A 27,799-nucleotide genomic window follows, 5' to 3' on the forward strand; every position below is an offset into this window, starting at 1 on the left:
TGGCTTCATTGGCACCAACTAGTGGAAATAGGTTTTCATGGGGTTCTCCTGTTTCCCCCACATCAAAAATGTGTCATCGGATTTATAGATCCCAGTCGCCCTGACAGACCCTAAGTCCAGTATTGGTCGTTGAGTTTGTGATTTGGTGTACGCTATTCACAATCGTGATGGGGTACCGGTCATCGGCTCTTTTTCGCCGTTTTTTTTTTTTTTTCGGGTTGCATCATCAAAACACCAATTCTAGAGTGGGGAGAAGAGAAAGCTATTTTCTTAGTCTCTCCTGGTTGTCTCTGTTCCTCCCAACCAGAGGGGACAGAGGTATTCAATCCGAAATACCTGTCAGTTTTGAGGTTCAATTTTGGTTTTAGTTGCTGTATAAGTATGGCTTCTTTGATCTTGCGTTTGTTTATATCCCTTTCCCTATTTAGTATCTGGGTGTTTTCTCTGGTTTTGTTCTGTTTATTTGATTTGCAATGCTCAAAAATGTGTGAAGGTGTTTTTTGTGTTCTTTGAACCTGGTTTCCGTTTTGCTACTACCGTGTTTCTCCGATAATAAGACCTACCCATAAAATAAGACCTAGTGTGATTTTTGGGGATAGTTTTAATATAAGCCCTACCCTTAAAATAAGCCCTAGTTAAGAGTGGCAGGAAGAGGAAAGAAATAAAAAAAACATTAATTTATTAATTAGTTTAATAGTTAGTTAATTAGTTTGTTTAAGTATTAGTTTGAGTTTCACCTTACTAATATTTCTTAAGTTATGTATCTTTTCAGCAGAAAGCGCTGCTGTAAAATTCTTGACTCACTTCGATTTTGAATCAGTTTTTTTTTTTTTTTTAATGAAATATTGAACGTTACTTGTCTTAGGCTTAACTCTTGTATACTTCAACAGAATATATTTTAAAATGCTCTTATTCAAAATCGATAAAGAACTTCAGATGTTTAATCCAATGGGCCTCCACAAATGTTTTAATAATTAGTGAAGTAAAACTAAAGTAGTTTTAATTTTCTCAATGCAGCAGCGGCAATCTGTACTAGAAGTATTGCAAGAAGTACAATAATATGTTGATAGATGACACCACTATAGCATTTATTATGGTGAATTCACGTTTACAAACAAACGAGGGAAACACGTAAAAATTCACCAACAGTAACACAACACACAGGCGTTTACGTTGCGTTTGAACAAGCAACATTGAGTCGTGTAACACCACACACAATAGGATGTATTTATTTCATGTATGAATTCTAAATCGTAGTCATATTAATAATATTATACGGTAAAATAAATAAACTCACAAATTACGACATAAAGTGTGTAACAGTATTTGTGACGTAACTTTTTCTTTGTTTCCTTTTATATCGTGTTTCAGAAAAAATTGTCCTCACACCAACTAAGAAGAGTCAGGGATATACACGACTCAAACTGGAACGAACGACACCAATTACAGTAGACGACAACAATGTTGTTCACGTAGCTGGTGGCGATCACAAGGGTATCGTCATAAATAAGAAAGAAGCTTTAGGTAAATCACCAACAACTGTATTTAATTTTCACTCATTTTCAAAAAATTTTTTGTTTCCTTGAAGCTTATTTCGTAATAAGTTATTCATAATTAAACGAATTATGTATATACAGTCATGCCATCGTCACAAAATATAAGTTCTTTGGACTTGTTGTGAGGTATGATTTTCTGAAAACATTTTGATTTTACTATGTATCTAACAACCGGATGAATATATATTTTATTATCGAATTTTAGGATACATTTGCTTGCTTTTAGTGTCTGCACTATTTGAGCAACTTTCGGAACTAAAGTTCAACGTTTAAAGAATTCATTCGAGGTGCTTTTTGTTTGTTTATTTACGTCACGAGTCACACTACAGTGCGAGTGGAATACCATTGCTTAGAATCTGCACCAGCTGTTTCTAATTTAGTAGTCAAACATTAGAGGGAAGGCAATAGTCATCACCACCCACCGCCAACTCTTGGGCTATTATTTTACCAACAAATAGTATGACTTATTGTACATTATAAAATCCAACTGCAGAAAGGGCAAGCACGTTTAAAACTGTGACTCTCAGAGTGAGAGTTGAGCGCCCTTACCACCTGGAATACTATTAATTTTGCTTTAGCATTATCAAACATAAAACATGTTTTCGAAATAACGTGTTATGATGTCAAAAACCCTTAACCTTGTGACCTTAACTGTAAAATTTTAAAAATCTTGATGCATCGGTCAGAAATTCAGGACTTCGTGTACTACTGGTCCAAGAAAAACAATTTACGAGTCCTTCGTATGTGCAAAGAATTAAAGTAGTGAATGTATCTATCTAAAGGACGAACTTTATTACTTATGAAATGATGCCTAAACGAGCATACGTTAAAAAAAAAACTACAGAAACTAAAAATAAATGCGAAGTCCAATCAATTATTTTCTCGTTTATCTGTAAATAAATAACAGTATAATTGACAGATTCTTCCTATAAGTTATTTAAGTAATTAGTTATGATACATTTTATCTATCTGTAGATGTTAAATGAAACGTAAGTTATCCAGTTGGTATGTGTTGCACTAAAGTAACTTGTTTTAAATTGGTTTATTAAAAGGTCTTTAATCTGGGTCACGTAACTCATAACATTCCAATAATGGTTTACATTTTTATTTTGAATGTATTATTTGTGCAATTTGGAAGCCTGTTTGTTATTTACCAGCAAACAGATGTGAATATATTATTTATTTTCACCAAAATTTGGAAATACTTTTTGTCTTGAGACTCGAATTAGTATAATATATACATGTGTGGATTTCTTATAACAAAGCCACATCGGACAATCTGCGGATCACACTGACAGTAATCGAACCCTTCATTTTAGCGTTGTAAATCCGTAAACTTCCCGCTGTACTAGCGGAGGAAGCCTAATATGTATATTTGTTTTCTGTTGTTTCTGTGTTACTAAACAATAGATATTAAAGGATGAATCTGTTTATTTTTGAAAAATATTGGTGAAAGTATATTTATTATACTCAGTGACTGTGTGCATACTTGGAAACAATTAACACTTAATACCAGAGACTTAGGGAAAATTTAACAAATTGTTGTTTCAGAAACAGATGAGAGGAAACCGCCAGAGCTTACCTTGCAGTTCAAAGTTTTCCTAACGAATGCAACGAAAAACTGTCGTACGAAGGTAATAAAATGATTGATAGTTTTCTTTTATGTATCAGTTAATGAGTTCATTTCAATTAATGAGAAATGCTTTGGTGAACAGAAATTGGTTTGTTAAGAGAGATAAGCATTCACCATATTTCTACTTTCAGAACCGGGGCATAAATAAGGCTTAGTAAGAAGCAGCTCATTGGAACAATATACATAAACATGTACTCTTTACTTTTAAAATGCCTTTCTATGACTATTAATCATTAATTAAGTACATGTCAGGCATTTTATAATGTGAAAAATGTTATTTAATGTAATGGTGGTGAGAAGCAAGCTTATTCATGATGAATGAGTTGAAATTTCAGAAAATTGGCTGATTTCCTGAGCTGTTGTTAGTATCAGTATCTATTGTTGTCCACCAAGCTGTTGATAGTGTCAGTATCTATTGTTGTTCCCTTAGCTGTTGATAGTATCTGTATCTATTGTTGCCCCTTAGCTGTTGATAGTATCAGTATCTATTGTTCCCCCTTAGCAGTTGATAGTATCAGTATCTATTGTTGTCCCCTTAGCTGTTGATAGTATCAGTATCTATTGTTGCCCCTTAGCTGTTGATAGTATCAGTATCTATTGTTGCCCACCTAGCTGTTGTTAGTATCAGTATCTATTGTTGCCCCCTTAGCAGTTGATAGTATCAGTATCTATTGTTGCCCCCTTAGCAGTTGATAGTATCAGTATCTATTGTTGCCCCCTTAGCTGTTGATAGTATCAGTATCTATTGTTGTCCCCTTAGCTGTTGATAGTATCAGTATCTATTGTTGTCCCCTTAGCAGTTGATAGTATCAGTATCTATTGTTGCCCCCTTAGCTGTTGATAGTATCAGTATCTATTGTTGCCCCCTTAGCTGTTGATAGTATCAGTATCTATTGTTGTCCCCTTAGCTGTTGATAGTACCAGTATCTATTGTTGCCCCCTTAGCTGTTGATTATATCAGTATCTATTGTTGTCCCCTTAGCTGTTGATAGTACCAGTATCTATTGTTGCCCTCTTAGCTGTTGTTAGTATCAGTATCTATTGTTGTCCCCTTAGCAGTTGATAGTATCAGTATCTATTGTTGCCCCCTTAGCTGTTGATAGTACCAGCATCGTTGCCCCTTAGCTGTTGATTATATCAGTATCTATTGTTGCCCCCTTAGCAGTTGATCGTATCAGTATCTATTGTTGTTCCCTTAGCAGTTGATAGTATCAGTATCTATTGTTGCCCCCTTAGCAGTTGATAGTATCAGTATCTATTGTTGCCCCCTTAGCTGTTGATAGTACCAGCATCGTTGCCCCCTTAGCTGTTGATTATATCAGTATCTATTGTTGTCCCCTTAGCAGTTGATAGTATCAGTATCTATTGTTGCCCCCTTAGCAGTTGATAGTATCAGTATCTATTGTTGCCCCCTTAGCTGTTGATAGTACCAGCATCGTTGCCCCCTTAGCTGTTGATTATATCAGTATCTATTGTTGCCCCCTTAGCTGTTGATAGTATCAGTATCTATCGTTGTCCCCTTAGCAGTTGATAGTATCAGTATCTATTGTTGCCCCCTTAGCTGTTGATAGTACCAGCATCGTTGCCCCCTTAGCTGTTGATTATATCAGTATCTATTGTTGCCCCCTTAGCAGTTGATCGTATCAGTATCTATTGTTGTTCCCTTAGCTGTTGTTAGTATCAGTATCTATTGTTGTCCACCTAGCTATTGATAGTATCAGTATCTATTGTTGTCCTCTTAGCTGTTGATAGTAACAGTATATTTTGTTTTCCCTTAGCTGTTGGTAGTAACAGTATATTTTGTTTTCCCTTAGCTGTTGGTAGTAACAGTATATTTTGTTTTCCCTTAGCTGTTGGTAGTAACTATCTTTTGTTGTCTCTTAGCTGTTGATACTAATAGTATATTTTGTTGTCCCTTTACCTATTGATAGTAACAGTATCTTCTGTTGTCCTCTTAACTGTTGATAGTAACAGTATATTTTGTTTTCCTTTAGCTGTTGGTAGTAACAGTATATTTTGTTTTCCCTTAGCTGTTGGTAGTAACTATCTTTTGTTGTCTCTTAGCTGTTGATACTAATAGTATATTTTGTTGTCCCTTTACCTATTGATAGTAACAGTATCTTCTGTTGTCATCTTAACTGTTGATAGTAACAATATTTTTTGTTGTCCTATGTTATACTGATGTTTATTAAATACATATGAGGGTTTGTATATGAACACAGGTTTAAAGATTTGATTATCAAAAGGTTTCACAAGAACATAACTTCTAATAACAAAGTAATTATTCAGCAAGTAATGGTATAAAGTATATTCTGAGATATATTTAATAATTTACCAAGTAATGAATGGTAGGATGTAGTTTGATGTTAAGTAAGTTGTTCTTGAAATGTTTCCACATTTATGTTTTTAAGGAACCATGATATCTGTTGATAAGTGACCATAAGAAACTAGAACAATATTTTGACCACGTTTCACTCTTATTTAGACAGTTTTAAAAATGTCTTGATTTATGTGGTTGAATATAAGAAATACTGTTTGTTTTCCTTCAGGAAAGCCGACAGCTTAAATTGTGGTTTAAAACCAATGTTTTGGATACTGACAAAATGCGAGATGCACAGGATTTTTTTCGAGATTTAGTTAGTCCGTGTGAATTCCCAAAAGGTACTTCAGTGTCTGTCTGCATTCTTTTGAATTTTATTGTTAAAATGTAAATATAAAATGATATTTTATAAAAAAAATATGCTTAATTATGTTCCAGACCATTTTCTTTCTAATTTTGTAATAGTCAGCTAACGTTTTAGAATAATTTTATTTTGTAAGAGTCTGAATAACGGCTATTAAACATATGCATTCAAAGGTTCTACATGTTGGTAGATATTTAATACTAAATATATATTTTGATAAATATATTAAATAATAATATATTATTATATATTAAATATATTATATATTTATTAAAAATAATAAATATATTAAATATATATATATTTAATACTAAATATATATTTTGATAAATATTAGAAAATATTTAAATTTATGAAGTAACATAAATTTTGTGTTAAAGATGGTTGAACTAAGTCATAGGATTAGGCTAAAGGCCTTCTTGGTAGTGGACGTTGCAGATATCGTGTGGTTTATGTATTATGACGTTATTGTTTACTTTTGTTCATAAGTTTTTAGAATTACAAATTGAAACATGGGTTGAGATCAAATTCATTCTCATGTAGCCATTTAAAGGTCAGAATAAGTAGAATTATCTTTATTTGTACATCTGGTAAAACCTGTTAGGCACACAGTTTACAATAAACTTTGAGGTGCGTCTTACATGAAGAGATTTGTTATTTCAAAAAAAATCAGCAGTGAGACTACAAGTCAATGATGCCTTTTTCAGATTATGTGGGATTCATAAAGAAAATCATGAAACTTATGCAGTTAAAATATGTTACCATAAGAAAGATCGAGGTAGAGTTAAGACAACTGGAAGATACGACTGACTTTCCAAATGGATCAGGTGAGTGTTTTTTACATAATACGATCTTTACATGTTGTGAAAATTCACCTTAAGTCAGGTTTTTTCTTATACAGCTTTAGTGGCTTCTAAAGGAGTAATGTTAAATCTGTACATCAAATAATATAGATTATTTAAATAATATTTGTATTGTTTGAACTGTTGCTATGGTCATGGCTTTATTATCTGCTAGGTACTAAACTTGTAGTTTCTTAGAATTATAACAATAACTCTCAAGTTCTTTCTACACAAAATTTCTTATTTGTGACAGTAAAACTACAAGGATTGACAGTAGTTTGTGTTATAGATTATAACATGTAGTTATCTATAACTATTGAAAGTCAGGTGTACACTAGATTCATTTTGTGGTTTAACAATGAACCAACCATTTACAAATGTTCATTGTTGCACACCTTGGAGTTATACTCCATCATTTTCCACATCTTTACACCCTCAAGTGATTTATTTTACTGGCGTGAACGTACCGTTTAACAACACATAATAAATACCACAGATTAACGTGATACATTTAAGGGCTTGGGAGGGAACCTTTACAAGTGGTAGAGTTTGAACAGATTAAAACTACGTGTCATACAGTTTGATAAAGAACAGTGATAATATTTTATGGTGGCAACCCTCTTGGTTTATTACATATAATTTGTTTAAAGAGATAAAATGAGGTAAAAAAACTTTTTTATTAGCAGTTGTTTATGTCATACATTACGAAGATGATTCTCATAATTCTTAAGACTGTATATAATAATGGTAAAGCTACATTCGAGCACCAACAGACAAATGTTATAACGTTATGTTTGTCTTTTAATACGTATGTTATGTGATCCTAATGTACACAGCTTTTTGGATACATAACATATGCTCACAAACACTTCTGTGATAAAAATAACCACATGGAGTCCACTGTGCTGTAATATAATTATCATATGTAACATAGTTAATAAGCCACCTGAGCACACACTGTGCTATAATGTATAGTCACGTCTAATCTATTTAACAGTTATGAGAAATCTTACTTCCATGTGAGTTATTAAATCCATAGTGGTTTTGAGTGTTTTAGTACTGGTATCTGTTAAAACAGATCTGTGCACTAAACACATACAGTTTGAATAAGCTTATAATAGTATTTAACATATATATTGTGCTAGTTGTATGTTCTCAACAGGATTCATTTATATTTATAAAGTTTTATTTCTTAATTTCAAACAGGTCATTTGGATGAAGGTGCCAACAATGGAAAGCTAGAGGAAGAGAGTATTTTAGAGCTGATAGAATCAGCATATCCAAATCCTGTGTCTGTTGAAGATTTAGTTAGGTTAGTTTTAATATTTAAAAGTTTAGTTCTGTTCTCATTATTTTTATTGTATTCTGTTGACCAACTGTTATGTATATATTTTAGAGCTGATAGAATCAGCATATCCAAATCCTGTGTCTGTTGAAGATTTAGTTAGGTTAGTTTTAATATTTAAAACTTTAGTTCTGTTCTCATTATTTTTATTGTATTCTGTTGACCAACTGTTGTTGCTAAGATATCCCTGGTGTTTAACCAATAATTGTTTCTAAGTTAGTTCTCATGGTTGTCCAACAGTTCTTTCTAAATTACTCATCCAAGTTGATAAAATGGAATTATTGGTGAAAGATAGTATTTCCACATAGTTTTGTTTCTGAATAAAGAAACTGGAGTTTTAAATTTTAGTGAAAATATGAAATGTTTGGGAAGAAATTGTTTGAAAACATGCATCATAACACTTGTTAGTATATTTCATTTATTAGAATCTAAAGTTCATTTGATAAATAAACACATTTTGGATCTTCTTGTGTTATTATGTTTGGTTGAATTTTGTGTTTAACAATCTTGTAACCCATTGTGTTATTATGTAACACATAACTGTGCTCATATCTTTAATCAGCAGTGTTGTTATCTTTGGTTTAAATTTTGTGTTTATAACAGTCTTTCTGTCTGTATAAGATGAGATGTTGTGTTTTGAAGATGTTTACTTTGATTGTGTGGAGTTAAATTTGAACAAGTGTAGTACTGAATGGATGTATAAATATAAGAACTGTTTATTAACAAGATCTCACATTAATATTGTGTTTATTTGTTGATGTTTTAGCCATTTAAAAATTAATCTTGTGAAGTTTCATGTGATACTAAAGACACTTTCTGTGGAAGTTTCATGTAATAATAAAAACATTTTCTGTGGAAGTCTGATGCAATTGTAAAGCCAATTTCTGTCAACATTTCATGTAATCGTGAAGACACTTTCCATGGGTGTATAGTTTGGTCATAAATATGCTTTCCATAGAAGTTTCATATGATTGTAAAGACACTTTCTGTGGAAGTTTCACATTGTTATAAAAACACTTTCTGTAAAAATTCATATAATCATAAAGACACATTCCATGGATCTATTGTATGACCAATGTTTTTAGTATATGGGAGACTCTTTTATTTCATATAGTTTTTTTACATTAAGAACAGCAGCCTGTACCTTGTGTCAAAATTACATTACTTCTAGATCTACATCATTTACATCATTTTTACATCATTCACTGCACAGTTTGTATGAACCTTATCTGTTACAAAGTTCATGTGTGTGTGAACCATACTCACCATAAGATTAATGTGTGTAGGTTCATCTATTGCATGGTTTATGTATGTGAACCACACTCATCATCATACTATGGTAGAACTCTTGCTTATATGATACTGGAATAACTTTTCTTTTATGCACTGTGTAAGCACCAATTTTAAGAAATATTTATTCTATGTCCATGTAGATTTGTGGTAGGGGTCGAGATTTTCCTGTTTCACCTCCATTTTTTTCTCACAGAGAACTTTATTTTTCTCCATTCTCAGGGTACAGATATAACGTCATGAATACATCACATGCAGATCTAATGCACTGGCACTATATTTTACAGGGTGTTGATGGATCTTCACCAAAATTAGTAGAGAAGTTCAATAGGTCCATGGGAAAATACACACAAATTTTCAATTTGGCATATTGCAGTTTTTATGAGTATTTTTCAAGGTTTCTTTTTACCACTTCTTTGCCCTTGTTAATGGATCTTCACCAAATTTGGCATAAAGGTTTCTTGGATCAATGAGGAGATACATTCAAATCTTTGGTTTCATATTTCGTTTTACTGTTTTTATGAGCATTTTTTAAAAATAATTTATAAAGGAAACAAATTTCAATGTTCTAAGATAACCTTTATTAATCATGAATTGACATAATTTCTGTCCAGGGTGCAGGTACCCCAGCTAGTAAGATTAATGTGTGAACTAACATATTTGTAGTTCAGATGGAACTGTTACCTGAAAGATTACTTATGATTGTTCAATGTAGACAGTCCAGAGGAAATGAAGAAGAAGTCCATAGTTCCATTGAGCAGCTCCTTTCTAGGTCATTGATTAGGTGTCTTGGTGATAAGAACTATACCAGAATTACTCAGAATGATAAAGGTAAAGATACTTTATAGTTACACATTATTATTGTTTGTATTAACAGTTTTATCTACTGTCTTTATACCAGTACATTTCATATATGATGTGACTGATGGTATTGCATATTTGACAAAACTGTTGGAAATTCACAATTAATGTGTTGTTTGTAAACTAAGAACATGGGTAGCCATAACAGTTAATACAATGTTCGCTGTGTTGTTTGTAAACTAAAAACATGGGTAGCCATAACAGTTAATACAATGTTCACTGTGTTGTTTGTAAACTAAGAACATGGGTAGCCATAACAGTTAATACAATGTTCGCTGTGTTGTTTGTAAACTAAGAACATGGGTAGCCATAACAGTTAATACAATGTTTGCTATGTTGTTTGTAAACTAAGAACATGGGTAGTCATAACAGTTAATACAATGTTCGCTGTGTTGTTTGTCATAACAGTTAATACAATGTTTGCTGTGTTGTTTGTCACAACAGTTAATACAATGTACTTAAGATAGCCTCCCCTCTTTAGCAACATTACATTGTAAGGTATCTTCTGTTTTGATTTTTAGTTTCCCACTATGTTAGGATGTCACTAAAATAATCTTCATAAAATCTTGAGCCATTTGTTAACATTTCTTTAAGATTTGCACATTAATATTGTAAAGAGTAAAATAGATGGGTTTTTATAAAGATAACTCAAAGTAAATGAAACATTCTGTAGTTCTTTCTTACTGTAATTCAAAAGTTCACAGTAACTGACAGAAACTTGACCTGTATTTAACACTGGAGAAATTGTTTAACATGTGACTGTATAACCTAACTTGTTTTCTTTGACCAAGTGAGGTTTACTCTCAAGTTTCCATATTACAGTTGTTTCATTATTTCTGAAAAGGGTGTTAGGAAATATGGTTAAAATTATAATTTAAAAAAGTCACAATTATTTCATACACAGTTCTCAAAATAAGACATTTTCCAGTCTCAAACATATAATAAATGACCAATGACATGCTATGCAAGATTAAAATTAGTAAAAACCAAATGAGATTGGAAAACAATTTCATATGCATGTTTTGATTATATTAGTCCGTGGTCATGAGGATTGTAATGTTTACATTAGTCCGTGGTCATGAGGATTGTAATGTTTATATTAGTCCGTGGTCATGAGGATTGTAATGTTTATATTAGTCCATGGTCATGAGGATTGTAATGTTTATATTAGTCCGTGGTCATGAGGATTGTAATGTTTATATTAGTCCGTTGTCATGAGGATTGTAATGTTTATATTAGTCCATAGTCATGAGGATTGTAATGTTTATATTAGTCCATGGTCATGAGGATTGTAATGTTTATATTAGTCCATGGTCATGAGGATTGTAATGTTTATATTAGTCCATGGTCATGAGGATTATAATGTTTATATTAGTCCGTGGTCATGAGGATTGTAATGTTTATATTAGTCCGTGGTCATGAGGATTGTAATGTTTATATTAGTCTGTGGTCATGAGGATTATAATGTTTATATTGGTCCGTGGTCATGAGGATTATAATGTTTATATTAGTCCATGGTCATGAGGATTGTAATGTTTATATTAGTCCGTGGTCATGAGGATTGTAATGTTTATATTAGTCCATAGTCATGAGGATTGTAATGTTTATATTAGTCCATGGTCATGAGGATTGTAATGTTTATATTAGTCCGTGGTCATGAGGATTGTAATGTTTCCATTAGTCCATGGTCATGAGGATTGTAATGTTTATATTAGTCCGTGGTCATGAGGATTGTAATGTTTATATTAGTCTGTGGTCATGAGGATTGTAATGTTTATATTAGTCCATGGTCATGAGGATTATAATGTTTATATTAGTCCGTGGTCATGAGGATTGTAATGTTTATATTAGTCCGTGGTCATGAGAATTATAATGTTTATATTGGTCCGTGGTCATGAGGATTATAATGTTTATATTAGTCCGTGGTCATGAGGATTGTAATGTTTATATTAGTCCATGGTCATGAGGATTATAATGTTTATATTAGTCCATGGTCATGAGGATTATAATGTTTATATTAGTCCGTGGTCATGAGGATTGTAATGTTTATATTGGTCCGTGGTCATGAGGATTATAATGTTTATATTGGTCCGTGGTCATGAGGATTATAATGTTTATATTGGTCCGTGGTCATGAGGATTGTAATGTTTATATTGGTCCATGGTCATGAGGATTGTAATGTTTATATTAGTCCATGGTCATGAGGATTATAATGTTTATATTAGTCCGTGGTCATGAGGATTGTAATGTTTCATAAAATGTAATTTTTTTTATACAATTACCAGAAGACCAATTTGTATATTAAAGAATTTCACGCCATCTGGTGACAATATATCCATCGGATCTATCATCCTTATTTAATAGATTCATGTGTGTTAATACCAATTAAATATCCAGGTTGTACTAAAATGACGGTTTTGAGACTGGAAACTGTCTTACTTTTAGAATTTTGTATAAAATAATCTTGAGTTTTTAACATTGAACATTACACATGTGCCAAGTAATTATAAAGATATATGTAATTGTGGTGTTACTGGTTTTAGATTTACAAGTAATTTTGTAGAATACATTTTATGTTCATATCAGCCTGCATGCCAGGTGGTTAGGGAATTCAACTTGTAATTTGAGGGTCGTAGGTATGAATCTCCCTCACACAAAACATGCTCGCTCTTTCAGCTGTTGGAGCATTATAGTCTAATGGACAATCTCACTATTTGTTAGTAAAAGAGCAGCCCAAAAGTAGGTGATAGGTTTGTGTTGACTAGCTGCCTTCCTTCTAGTTTCTTATTGCTAAATTAGAGATGGTTAATGCAGAGAGTCCTCGAGTAGCTTTGCAAAAACTTTAAAACAAAACAATTGTTATATTCCTTGTTTATTTCTTTATTACCTTTCTAGCTCTATAGTTTTATAGGATAATGAAGATAAGAAATTAGTATTACTTATGGTATCATTAATAGAAGTATTATTCCCTTCTTGATGATAATTATTTTCACAATATTTCGATCAGTGAATTCTCTGGCCATCATCTGGATCTATATTATTCATTTTTGTATACATTACAATCCAAAAGCATTTTTGTAAACTTATTAGCATTCAAACCCTTGAACCTTTGATCCAAATACAGTAACCACTGGCTATCAGGAGGACATTTTGGAAGTATTTGTATTTTTTTTAACTCAAGTATTCTTTCTTCTTTTTTTTTTTCAAAATACTGGGAATCATATGAGGCTTACATGTATGCTTTATTTACCGATGTGGTTACTAGTCATTGTTATGTGTGGTGCTTCTTTAGTCCACCTTACTTTCCAACGTAGCTCCAATTTCTGGTCGAGGTGATCAACTTCCCGAGTGGGAAGTCCTCTTCGTACTTGAAGAACTCTACCCACTTCGTCTCCTTGATTAATGATGTGCCCATAACATCTGGTATACAACTGGTTAACAAATGAATGACACTACTAGAAATAACAATCAATAACATCATGAAGCTGCTCTTGTTCACTTTAACTGCTACATCCTTCCATCTAAATAGAAGGTATTACCAATGGAGGGAATGGCACGTTTGTTCTATGGTAACATCAAGAAGATGGTACATCATTCCTGAACAGTATCAGCAGTCTTCAACCATTAATCCAGTTCACTATGGAATGCAAAATCTACAATGTCCTTCCATTCCTAGGTGTTCAAGTGGAAAGAGGTGCAATCTAACATCACTATCTTAAGTTCAAGTCACACTGTCCAGATACTGTTAAGAAAGGCACAATGAGATGTTGCAGAATCATGAGAGTACCATCACACTGATAATATTATAAGAAAACAATAAATGTACAAGTTAACAGAGAATTTCCAGACAAATGAGTACCTAAAGGGTTTCATAGAACAGAAACACAGAGGACATACTGAATAACAGGCACAGCACAGATAGAAACTGTGTCACTTTCATATACCAGAAGACTATTAGAGAAGCTATAGATAATCTGTGGACAAAACAACATCAGGACCATCTTCAAATATAATACAAAACTCCCAAGGAGAATGACCAAAGGCAGACCACCAACATCTAAGGAACAACTGTGTATATGACATTTCATGCAGCTGTGGTAGATCATACAAGGGAGAAACAGGTCAACCTTTGTCAACCATCTAAGATGAGATCAACAAGTCTGAAGTAACAGAACGTGCATGGTGTGAGGGAAAACACAGACCAGAAGTCACTATCATCAACATGGAGCCACATTTGAAAATAGCTTTAACCCTCTGCTTCTAGGGAACTTAAACAGAAAAGCTATTAATTATCATAAACATCTTTTGGTTGTTACATAAATTATGAATTGTAAATTTAATTAAATGTTTTTGTATTTCTTTCTCTTTTTAATCTTATTAAAGTTCTTTAAAATTGTCTTTTTACATTTATAAGTGTTAGTAAAAGTTAGTTCTTTTCTTGACTATTTTATGTTTAAATTGTGTTAAAGTTACTTGTTTAAAAGTTCTTACTTCAATATATTTTGTAAAGTCTGTCTTTTCCATGACAAAGGTACAAAAGAATTCTATAAAAGACAGTTTTTAATTTCTTTCTTTAAACTGTACATTGTTCAAAAGTCACCATGTTGACAATTGTTTACTCATAATTTTAGTGTAATGTAATATATATTTTCTTAATATATACTTGCAGTTGTGGTAGATTTCAGTCAAAGGATTCTTTCATTATTTTAATTCTGATTGACTGAATTTAAAATTTCATTCATTCTTTCAATTTTGTTACGTAATCAGTAACAATATCTTTCATCTTCATTCTCATAATGGGAACACAATACCTTTCATCTTCATTCTTATAATGGGAAGATGTCTTATGTCATCCTCATTCTTATAATAGGAAGACCATATCTTTTATCTTCATCCTTATAATAGGAAGACAGTATCTTTCGTTTTCATTCTTATAATGGGAAGACCATATCTTTTATCTTTATCCTTATAATGGGAAGACAATATCTTTCATTTTCATTCTTATAATGGGAAGACAATATCTTTCATCTTCATTCATATAATGGGAAGAAAGTATCTTTCATTTTCATTCTTATAATGGGAAGAAAGTATCTTTCATTTTCATTCATATAATGGGAAGACAATATCTTTCATCTTCATTCTTATAATGGGAAGAAAGTATCTTTCATTTTCATTCATATAATGGGAAGACAATATCTTTCATCTTCATTCTTATAATGGGAAGACAATATCTTTTATCTTCATCCTTATAATAGGAAGACAGTATCTTTGATCTTTATTCTTATAATAGGAAGACAGTATCTTTGATCTTTATTCTTATAATAGGAAGACAATATCTTTCAACTTCATTCTTATAATGGGAAGACAATATCTTTCATTTTCATTCATATAATAGGAAGACAATATCTTTCATCATCATTCTTGTAATGGGAAGACAATATCTTTCAACTTCATTCTTATAATGGGAAGACAATATCTTTCATTTTCATTCATATAATAGGAAAACAATATATTTCATCATCATTATTATAATGGGAAGACAATGTTTTTCATCATCATTCTTGTGATGGGTTAGACAATATCTTTCATTTTCATTCTTATAATGGGAAGACAATATCTTTCATCTTTATTCATATAATGGGAAGAAAGTATCTTTCATTTTCATTCATATAATGGGAAGACAATATCTTTCATCTTCATTCATATAATGGGAAGACAATATCTTTTATCTTCATCCTTATAATAGGAAGAAAGTATCTTTGATCTTTATTCTTATAATAGGAAGACAATATCTTTCAACTTCATTCTTATAATGGGAAGAAAGTATTTTTCATTTTCATTCATATAATAGGAAGACAATATCTTTCATCATCATTCTTGTAATGGGAAGACAATATCTTTCATCTTCATTTTTATAATGGAAAAACAATATCTTTCGTTTTCATTCTTATAATAAGAAGACAATATCTTTTATCTTCGTCCTTATAATAGGAAGACAATATATTTCATCATCATTCTTATAATGGGAAGACAATATTTTTCGTCATCATTCTTGTAATGGGAAGACAATATCTTTCATCATCATTCTTATAATGGGAAGACCATATCTTTTATCTTTATCCTTATAATGGGAAGACAATATCTTTCATTTTCATTCTTATAATGGGAAGACAATATCTTTCATCTTCATTCATATAATGGGAAGAAAGTATCTTTCATTTTCATTCATATAATGGGAAGACAATATCTTTCATCTTCATTCTTATAATGGGAAGAAAGTATCTTTCATTTTCATTCATATAATGGGAAGACAATATCTTTCAACTTCATTCTTATAATGGGAAGACAATATCTTTCATTTTCATTCATATAATAGGAAGACAATATATTTCATCATCATTCTTATAATGGGAAGACAATATTTTTCATCATCATTCTTGTAATGGGAAGACAATATCTTTCATTTTCATTCTTATAATGGGAAGACAATATCTTTCATTTTTATTCATATAATGGGAAGACAATATCTTTCATCTTCATTCATATAATGGGAAGACAATATCTTTCATCTTCATTCTTATAATGGGAAGACAATATCTTTTATCTTCATCCTTATAATAGGAAGAAAGTATCTTTGATCTTTATTCTTATAATAGGAAGACAATATCTTTCATCTTCATTCTTATAATGGGAAGACAATATTTTTCATCATCATTCTTGTAATGGGAAGACAATATCTTTCATTTTCATTCTTATAATGGGAAGACAATATCTTTCATCTTTATTCATATAATGGGAAGAAAGTATCTTTCATTTTCATTCATATAATGGGAAGACAATATCTTTCAACTTCATTCTTATAATGGGAAGACTATATCTTTCATTTTCATTCATATAATAGGAAGACAATATCTTTCATCATCATTCTTGTAATGGGAAGACAATATCTTTCGTTTTCATTCTTATAATAAGAAGACAATATCTTTTATCTTCGTCCTTATAATAGGAAGACAATATATTTCTTCATCATTCTTATAATGGGAAGACAATATTTTTCATCATCATTCTTGTAATGGGAAGACATTATCTTTCGTTTTCATTCTTATAATAAGAAGACAATATCTTTTATCTTCATGTTTATAATAGGAAAACAATACCTCTTCATCTTCATTTTTATAATGGGAAGACAATATCTTTTGTTTTGATTCTTATAATGGGAAGACCATATCTTTTATCTTCATTCTTATAATGGGAAGACAATATCTTTCATCATCATTCTTATAATGGGAAGACAATATCTTTCATCTTCATTATTATAATGGGAAGATAATATCTTTCATCTTCGTCCTTATAAGAGGAAGACAATATGTTTCATCCACATCCTTATAAGAGGAAGACAATATCTTTCATCTTTATTATTATAATGGGAAGATAATATCTTTCATCTTCGTCCTTATAAGAGGAAGACTATATCTTTCATCTTCATCCTTATAATGGGAAGACAATATCTTTCATGTTCATTCTTTCAGTTCTGTGGCCATATTGATATTTTGTCTTCTTCATTCTTTTACATTTGATGGCCTGTAACTATAATGTGTTAATAGATTCTTATAGTTCAGTTGTTTTAACCCTTGTATGAATATAAAATGTATTTATCCCTACTTAATTATTATATTGTATATTTCCCTTCATCTGTATACATTAGGTGGGTTGTAATTAATATTCTTCCATTGATACTTCTCACAACTTTCATACTGCGTTTAATGTTTTTACTTATTCATTTTAGTGAATCTGACACTTGTAATTGTATTTCTGTCTTTCTTATAATGAAGCTGACAGACTAATTTTAGTATTTTCTGTTCTTTTCTCTAATAAATATAATGCTGTAAGTGTATTACGCTTTCTAATAAATCTGATAAATTGTTGTAAGTGTGATACTCTTCTTTTCTCTGATAACTCTAATAAAACGTTGTAAGTGTGAAACTGTTCTTTTCTCTGGTAACTCTAATAAAACGTTGTAAGTGTGAAACTGTTCTTTTTTCTGATAATTCTAATAAATCGTTGTAAGTGTGATACTCTTCTTTTCTCTGATAACTCTAATAGAATGTTGTAAGTGTGATACTGTTCCAGCTCCTTATAGTTCTCCTTATTATATCTCAATATAATTGTCTTTTCCTTTTTATCATTCCAGTTATACCATAATTATTTCTCTTCACCTTTAGATGTCAAAATGGTTCGTCAGATGCCAAAGGTTGTCAGTTTCCAGCAGCCAACCATTGCAATTATTACATCCAAGTACTGCGAGAAGGTGGCTGTTGATTCGATGATAGAGAACAAGGAAGTGTATTTCAGGTATAAAACAGAAGGTAAGGTAGAAATCATAACTTTAAACAAATGATGGGTAATATACAATCCTGTTAAACTTACTGTACCTTTATAAAAGATTTGGTTGACCTGATGAAACAGTAAATGAAACCGTATTATTGTTTAATATTTAATATTGTTTAAAGTTTTTATTGGAGAAAAACATTTCAGCTATTGTGACCATATTGTTAACATACAGTAAAGTAAAACACAAAGTGACCTTTATTGGAACACAGAGCTGTATCTTAACTCATAGGTTAATCAACACATACTTATATTTTCCAGTATATAGATTCATTATGAACCACATATCTATAATTGTAAATGTACTTTTAATTTTGTCAGGTGAATCCCACGTCTATACACTTGGTGACATTGGGTCACATCGAAGTGTAGCTACTAAGTTACCTTATGTTGGTCACGATCGTTCAGCTATGATCGCAGCTGGTAATACCACTACTCGACTATTAGGTAAGGTTATATTGTTGAAATCCTGCATTTTAAACTAAGAGTACATATTGGATCTTGTTACAGTACTGTATGTGTGAATAAAAGTGTGTTGAAATCCTCTGTACTAACATGTGTAAACCAAGAGTACATATTAAATCTTGTTACACTACTGTATGTGTGAATAAAAGTGTGTTGAAATCCTGCATGTTTATACCAAGAGTACATATTGGATCTTGTTACAGTACTGTATGTGTGAATAAAAGTGTGTTGAAATCCTCTGTACTAACATGTGTAAACCAAGAGTACATATTGGATCTTGTTACAGTACTGTATGTGTGAATAAAAGTGTGTTGAAATCCTCTGTACTAACATGTGTAAACCAAGAGTACATATTGGATTTTGTTACAGTACTGTATGTGTGAATAAAAGTGTGTTGAAATCCTGCATGTGTAAACCAAGAGTACATATTGGATCTTGTTACAGTACTGTATGTGTGAATAAAAGTGTGTTGAAGTCCTGTGTACTAACATGTGTAAAAAATAATTTCTTTACATTTATATGATATTATGAAACTTTTAGGTACCTTTCAAAATGTTGAGTATGTTTTTCTTGTTGGAGTTGGTGGTGGAGTGCCTAATTACACAGACTATAAGAACCATGTACGATTAGGAGATGTGGTTGTGTCAGCACCGACAGAAGATCATAATTATATTTATGTATATTGTGAAAATAAGAAGTCTGTAGACGAACAGGGTTCAAGTTCTCCTGGTGGTGACAGAGTGAGAACCTGGTCTTCACCCAAGTACCAGTTGCAGAGGTACGCTCGGCTCGTGTGGCAACAGCAAAGCTCGAATGATCTGCAGTGGCAAAACTACATTGGAGAAGCACAGCAACTGTTGTTAGATCAAGAAATGGACTTTTCAAGACCACCGTCAGAGTCTGATAAACTTTTCATGTCTGTCGGAGGAGATAATGTGATAGAAGTCTCTCACCCTCAACCACCAACAGGAACAGAAGACCCACATGCATCAGTTTCACCAGTTGTTCACTTTGGTGTTGTTAGCTCTGGAAGGATGTCAGAAAGGCTTAGATTTGCTCATCAACATGGGATCAAAGCATATGATTCCGAGTTTGATGCAGTAGCCGAGTCTTTGTGTGGAAATCGTCAAGACAACTACATTTTCATTAGAGGCATCTCGGACTACAGAGATGGAACAGTAGGTAAAGTCTGGCAACCGTATGCTGCCCTGGTAGCAACAGCATTTATGAAGGCCATTATTAATTTCTTGGATTAGGAAACTGAATGTTTCCTGCTATATATTACTCTTTTCTGTTTAACTTAATGTCAATCAGTGAATATATTATTTAAATTTATTGATTTTAACCACCAATTTATGTTACAAATTATTACCTGGTAAAACTTGTTATTATTTTTCAAGTAATATATGTGCTTTCATTTTTACTTTACTTTCATTGATTATTGAAAGTGATTGATTCATATCAACAAATGTAAGAACGTTTGTTTGTTGTTGCTTGTTTTACTATCTATCAATAGATTCCATAGTTACTAACTGTAAGCTCATTCTATAGTGACATCTAATACTGACATCTTCAAGTTGCTAAAATATCCTGTAGTTAGTTACTCAGAATATACAGTGATTTTAAAAACAGTTTCTGAATACTTTATACTTGAAAGTTATTTCAATATAAACTTAAAAACATCAACTCCAAACTCAGACAGAAATCAGGAACATTCCATAAAAAAATGTTTTCACAATAAGTTGTAATAGTTTTTAGTTGATCTCTTTTGTAACTGAAGACTTTTGGTTTGTGTCAGATCAAGACATATATTTACCTGCAATAAACAAATTTTACGAGTTAAAACAAACTTAGATTTGTTATACAGGATGCAGGTAATGAATAAAACTTACTCAGATATACAAGAAGCAGGTAATGAATGAAACTAACTCATATATACAAGAAGCAGGTAATGAATGAAACTAACTCAGATATACAAGAAGCAGGTAATGAATGAAACTATCTTAGATTTGTTATACAGGAAGCAGGTAATGAATAAAACTAACTCAGATATACAGGATGCAGGTAATGAATAAAACTATCTTAGATTCATTATACAGGAAGCAGGTAATGAATAAAACTAACTCAGATATACAAGAAGCAGGTAATGAATAAAACTAACTCAGATATACAAGAAGCAGGTAATGAATGAAACTAACTCATATATACAAGAAGCAGGTAATGAATGAAACTAACTCAGATATACAAGAAGCAGGTAATGAATGAAACTATCTTAGATTTGTTATACAGGAAGCAGGTAATGAATAAAACTAACTCAGATATACAGGATGCAGGTAATGAATAAAACTATCTTAGATTCATTATACAGGAAGCAGGTAATGAATAAAACTAACTCAGATATACAAGAAGCAGGTAATGAATAAAACTATCTTAGATTCATTATACAGGAAGCAGGTAATGAATAAAACTAACTCAGATATACAAGAAGCAGGTAATGAATGAAACTAACTCGGATATACAAGAAGCAGGTAATGAATAAAACTAACTCAGATATACAAGAAGCAAGTAATGAATAAAACTAACTCAGATATACAAGAAGCAGGTAATGAATAAAACTATCTTAGATTCATTATACAGGAAGCAGGTAATGAATGAAACTATCTTAGATTCATTATACAGGAAGCAGGTAATGAATAAAACTAACTCAGATATACAAGAAGCAGGTAATGAATGAAACTATCTTAGATTCATTATACAGGAAGCAGGTAATGAATAAAACTAACTCAGATATACAAGAAGCAGGTAATGAATAAAACTAACTCAGATATACAAGAAGCAGGTAATGAATAAAACTAACTCAGATATACAAGAAGCAGGTAATGAATAAAACTAACTCAGATATACAAGAAGCAGGTAATGAATAAAACTAACTCAGATATACAAGAAGCAAGTAATGAATAAAACTAACTCAGATATACAAGAAGCAGGTAATGAATAAAACTAACTCAGATATACAAGAAGCAGGTAATGAATGAAACTATCTTAGATATACAAGAAGCAGGTAATGAATGAAACTAACTCAGATATACAAAAAGCAGGTAATGAATGAAACTAACTCAGATATACAAGAAGCAGGTAATGAATGAAACTATCTTAGATTTGTTATACAGGAAGCAGGTAATCAACAATGAAAATTTTCTAACATAATTTTTTACAGTTTTCAGAGTGTTTTGTAAAATGTTGATTTAATGAATGAAGTTACTTTATATGATTAAACTTAGAAGATTTATAACTGGCTGAAAATGGTGTCTCTTCATCCTGTATAGTTTGTATTCAAAAGATTTATAACTGGCTGAGAATAGTGTCTCTTCATCCAGTGTAGTTTGTATTCAGAAGATTTATAACTGGCTGAGAATAGTGTCTCTTCATCCAGTATAGTTTGTATTTAGAAGATTTATAACTGGCTGAGAATAGTGTCTCTTCATCCAGTATAGTTTGTATTCAGAAGATTTATAACTGGCTGAGAATAGTGTCTCTTCATCCTGTATAGTTTGTATTTAGAAGATTTATAACTGGCTGAGAATAGTGTCTCTTCATCCTGTATAGTTTGTATTCAGAAGATTTATAACTGGCTGAGAATAGTGTCTCTTCATCCAGTATAGTTTGTATTTAGAAGATTTATAACTGGCTGAGAATGGTATCTCTTCATCCTGTGTAGTTTGTATTCAGAAGATTTATAACTGGCTGAGAATAGTGTCTCTTCATCCAGTATAGTTTGTATTCAGAAGATTTATAACTGGCTGAGAATAGTGTCTCTTCATCCAGTATAGTTTGTATTTAGAAGATTTATAACTGGCTGAGAATAGTGTCTCTTCATCCAGTATAGTTTGTATTTAGAAGATTTATAACTGGCTGAGAATAGTGTCTCTTCATCCTGTATAGTTTGTATCATTCTTCTAATATTAATTACACTTTGTCTACATTGTATCAAAGTTAATAAAATTAATTATTTTAAATTGAGTTTTTTATTATTTTTTATCTTCAAGAAAATGTACAGGGGCTTTCACAATTCATATGTTTATGTGTGTGTTCAAAAAACATATAATTTACTATTGTAAACATGACTTAACTATATTTGTACAGAAAACATGAAGGACAAATATATGTTATTATTACAATGAACAAGGGGTCAGCAACATTGTTATTATTACAATGACAGATTATATTTCTGTTTAGTTTGTTCCTCACATGAACAAGGGGCCAGTAACATTGTTATTATTACAATGACAGGTTATATTTCTGTTTACTTTGTTCCTCACATGAACAAGGGGTCAGCAACGTGGTTATTGCTTACAATGACAGATTATATTTTTGTTTAGTTTGTTCCTCACATGAACAAGGGGTCAGTAACATTGTTATTATTACAATGACAGGTTATATTTCTGTTTACTTTGTTCCTCACATGAACAAGGGGTCAGCAACGTGGTTATTACTTACAATGACAGATTATATTTTTGTTTAGTTTGTTCCTCACATGAACAAGGGGTCAGTAACATTGTTATTATTACAATGACAGGTTATATTTCTGTTTACTTTGTTCCTCACATGAACAAGGGGTCAGCAACGTGGTTATTACTTACAATGACAGATTATATTTTTGTTTAGTTTGTTCCTTACATGAACAAGAGGTCAGTAACATTGTTATTATTACAATGACAGGTTATATTTCTGTTTACTTTGTTCCTCACATGAACAAGGGGTCAGCAACGTGGTTATTACTTACAATGACAGATTATATTTTTGTTTAGTTTGTTCCTCACATGAACAAGGGGTCAGTAACATTGTTATTATTACAATGACAGGTTATATTTCTGTTTACTTTGTTCCTCACATGAACAAGGGGTCAGCAACGTGGTTATTGCTTACAATGACAGATTATATTTCTGTTTAGTTTGTTCCTCACATGAACAAGGGGTCAGTAACATTGTTATTATTACAATGACAGGTTATATTTCTGTTTACTTTGTTCCTCACATGAACAAGGGGTCAGCAACGTGGTTATTACTTACAATGACAGATTATATTTTTGTTTAGTTTGTTCCTTACATGAACAAGGGGTCAGTAACATTGTTATTATTACAATGACAGGTTATATTTCTGTTTACTTTGTTCCTCACATGAACAAGGGGTCAGCAAAGTGGTTATTGCTTACAATGACAGATTATATTTTTGTTTAGTTTGTTCCTCACATGAACAAGGGGTCAGTAACATTGTTATTATTACAATGACAGGTTATATTTCTGTTTACTTTGTTCCTCACATGAACAAGGGGTCAGCAACGTGGTTATTACTTACAATGACAGATTATATTTTTGTTTAGTTTGTTCCTTACATGAACAAGGGGTCAGTAACATTGTTATTATTACAATGACAGGTTATATTTCTGTTTACTTTGTTCCTCACATGAACAAGGGGTCAGCAACGTGGTTATTACTTACAATGACAGATTATATTTTTTGTTTAGTTTGTTCCTCATATGAACAAGGGGTCAGTAAACATTGTTATTATTACAATGACAGGTTATATTTCTGTTTACTTTGTTCCTCACATGAACAAGGGGTCAGCAACGTGGTTATTACTTACAATGACAGATTATATTTTTGTTTAGTTTGTTCCTTACATGAACAAGGGTCAGTAACATTGTTATTATTACAATGACAGGTTATATTTCTGTTTACTTTGTTCCTCACATGAACAAGGGGTCAGCAACGTGGTTATTACTTACAATGACAGATTATATTTTTGTTTAGTTTGTTCCTTACATGAACAAGGGTCAGTAACATTGTTATTATTACAATGACAGGTTATATTTCTGTTTACTTTGTTCCTCCACATGAACAAGGGGTCAGCAACGTGGTTATTACTTACAATGACAGATTATATTTTTGTTTAGTTTGTTCCTCATATGAACAAGGGGTCAGTAACATTGTTATTATTACAATGACAGGTTATATTTCTGTTTACTTTGTTCCTCACATGAACAAGGGGTCAGCAACGTGGTTATTACTTACAATGACAGATTATATTTTTGTTTAGTTTGTTCCTTACATGAACAAGGGGTCAGTAACATTGTTATTATTACAATGACAGGTTATATTTCTGTTTACTTTGTTCCTCACATGAACAAGGGGTCAGCAACGTGGTTATTACTTACAATGACAGATTATATTTTTGTTTAGTTTGTTCCTCATATGAACAAGGGGTCAGCAACATTGTTATTATTACAATGACAGGTTATATACATACGATAGATGTTTCTTTTCAAACTGATTGTATAGGTGTATAACACATATGTAAAGTCGTACACTACTATTGTTTCTAAACCTAATGCTAGAGTCTGGACTTTCTCCAATGTATCCACCTAAGGTATCGAGTTTTAATTGACAGTGTTTTTGACACCCATGTTCGCTACTATGTCACTAGGGGCGCTTCGGAAAGAATTGTTGCAAACGAAACATTTGGAATCCGTAAAAAGTTCGTGTTTTTGTATGTGGAGATGTTTATGTTCATGTAGAGAGTATATATTTCGGCTGTTTATGTCTAGTTTCGTCCATTATTGTCCTCGGAAAGCGTTCAGGTTAGAAAATTAAACACCTACCAGTAATATCTTCTTTAAGTCAAGTTGTGTTGATGGAAAGGAACAACAGCTAATGTATTGAGCTGTTGTTTCCATGTCATGAGCAGTTGGGCTTGCGCAGTCGTATTGCGCACTTGTATGCGACAGGAGACACGTTTGTTTGTCGATTTTCGCAAAGATCTATCCGAAGGTTGTGTGCTCTAATTTCGATACGGTAGACTGTAGACAAGACAGCTAATTAACAGAACCTCACATCCATTCTTGGGGTACTTTTTTCCGCCGGAAAGTTGCAATGACCATAACATTATTGCGCCCTCACGGATGAGAGGACGGACATGTTTGTTGACGAGATTCGGTTCTGCTCACGACAGTTCTGATTATGATTTCTATGCGCGTATTTTCATTGTAGTTTTACCATGAGGTGTAGTCCTATAATATAGTTTTGTAAAAGCTAGAACGTACAGAATAAACTGACAACAGAGTTTCATATTTAAAACAGTAAGTTCCATTTGTTATCTTTCAGTGTTGAATTACCCACCAAATAAGGGCATTCGTTGTAATTATGTGCGGATGGACATAAGGTTCACAATTTACAGCTATACCCAGCTTCTAAATTCACTGTCCTGTGTTCGTTTATATTACGAGCCAGGTGGTTGGGGCGCTCGATTCGCAAAGTGAAGGTCACGGGTTCGAATCACCGTCACATCAAACATGCTCGTCCTTTCAGCCGTGGAGGCGATATATAAGTCACGGTTAATCCCACTATTCGTTAGTAAAAGATTATACCAAGAGTTGGCGGTGGGTGATGATGATTCGATGTCTTCCTTGTGGTCTTACGCTGCTAGATTATGAACATCTAGCGCAGATAGCAGTCGTGTAGATTTGCGCGAAATTCAAATTAAACCTACGTGAATATGAGAGTCTCTTGTTCATATATTAGAACAGTAACAGATTATGCAGCTCCAGCATGGATAACTGTAAGCAATAAAATAATTACAAACAATCCAAAACACACTCCTCACAACTGCATACAGAGTTCCAAGAACAATATCATCTCAATTCATTCACAAATACTCGAACATACCAGATAGACTCCTACATATTACAATAATGTACTTTAATAAGAATTGGATAAAAAATGAATTACTATGCGAACTAGATAGGTACCTCATACATGATGAAGTTAGTTCTAAATATCTCTCCCCAGTTAAATTATATTTTAAACATAAAAAATAAATAAAAATAATAAAATTTAATTTAAATAAAGAAACAAAAAGTGCCACCAACAAACCTGACATTCTGCTGATAAGAGTAAAATAATAACTATATATGTACCATAATACATTGCCCTGAAAAGGATCAGAATAATATTCAGTTCTACAATTACAAATACGAATACGGCAAGACCAAAAGTAGTGAGGAAAAAGAGGTCATAGAGAACCTGACCCTCCAGGGAATGAACATATCTTACCCAAACACCGAGAGAGATAACCTTGTTCACGTCCTGTTATGGGCTTGGCACATTGGTAATGTTCAAATCACACTGTTTGGTTTGGTGAGATAGGTGTTGTTGATTAGGTGCCTTCATTTTTGTCTGTAAATTTAAAATTAGTGACTGCGTGCGAAATTTTGCGTAAATATCCATCATCAAACAACTTATGAGCGTGCAAAAATGGTTTTGGAAACTTGCCAAAGTCTGCACATGTCTTTAGAGGGAGCACCACCTTTACCGATATGTTGTTTGTTTTCTAATAAAAAAGTGACTTTTAGTTCAGAAGTTCTCGACACTTTTAGCCTCAGGAACCAATAAAAACAAGAACACGTATTATTATTTACTTACTACATAAATAAGTTATCCCTCAGGAACCAATAAAAACAAGAACACATGTATTGTTAAGTACTTACTACATAAATAAGTTATCCCTCAGGAACTAATAAAAACAAGAACACATGTATTATTAAATACTTATTACATAAATAAGTTATCCCTCAGAAACCAATAAAAACAAGAACACATGTATTATTAAATACTTATTACATAAATAAGTTATCCCTCAGGAACCAATAAAAACAAGAACACATGTATTATTAAATACTT

The 27,799-nt window shown here is 32.0% G+C and overlaps 1 protein-coding gene across 9 annotated transcripts in view; it reads left to right on the top strand.

Annotated features, from left to right (window-relative positions):
• The window catches only part of LOC143242492 (uncharacterized), a 40,930-nt gene extending 17,850 nt beyond the window's left edge, over positions 1-23,080 (top strand). The window contains exons 2-11 of one of the 9 annotated variants that reach the window (XR_013022813.1): positions 1,372-1,524; positions 3,108-3,190; positions 5,739-5,850; positions 6,581-6,700; positions 7,922-8,027; positions 10,066-10,181; positions 18,434-18,577; positions 18,921-19,046; positions 19,605-21,787; positions 21,830-23,080. Coding sequence is in view for 2 of the 9 variants with exons in the window: in XM_076485922.1 (XP_076342037.1) it covers positions 1,372-1,524; positions 3,108-3,190; positions 5,739-5,850; positions 6,581-6,700; positions 7,922-8,027; positions 10,066-10,181; positions 18,434-18,577; positions 18,921-19,046; positions 19,605-20,320 (1,676 nt within the window). In the remaining 7 variants the exon portion in view is untranslated. Of the gene's footprint in view, positions 1-1,371; positions 1,525-3,107; positions 3,191-5,738; positions 5,851-6,580; positions 6,701-7,921; positions 8,028-10,065; positions 10,182-18,433; positions 18,578-18,920; positions 19,047-19,604 lie in introns of all 9 variants that reach the window. The other 8 variants (XR_013022817.1, XR_013022816.1, XR_013022818.1 and 5 more) reach the window with 8 other exon arrangements.
• Positions 23,081-27,799: the final 4,719 nt, after the last annotated feature.

Source organism: Tachypleus tridentatus, unplaced genomic scaffold (genome assembly GCF_004210375.1).
Source record: "Tachypleus tridentatus isolate NWPU-2018 unplaced genomic scaffold, ASM421037v1 Hic_cluster_2, whole genome shotgun sequence".
Lineage (NCBI taxonomy): Eukaryota > Metazoa > Arthropoda > Merostomata > Xiphosura > Limulidae > Tachypleus > Tachypleus tridentatus.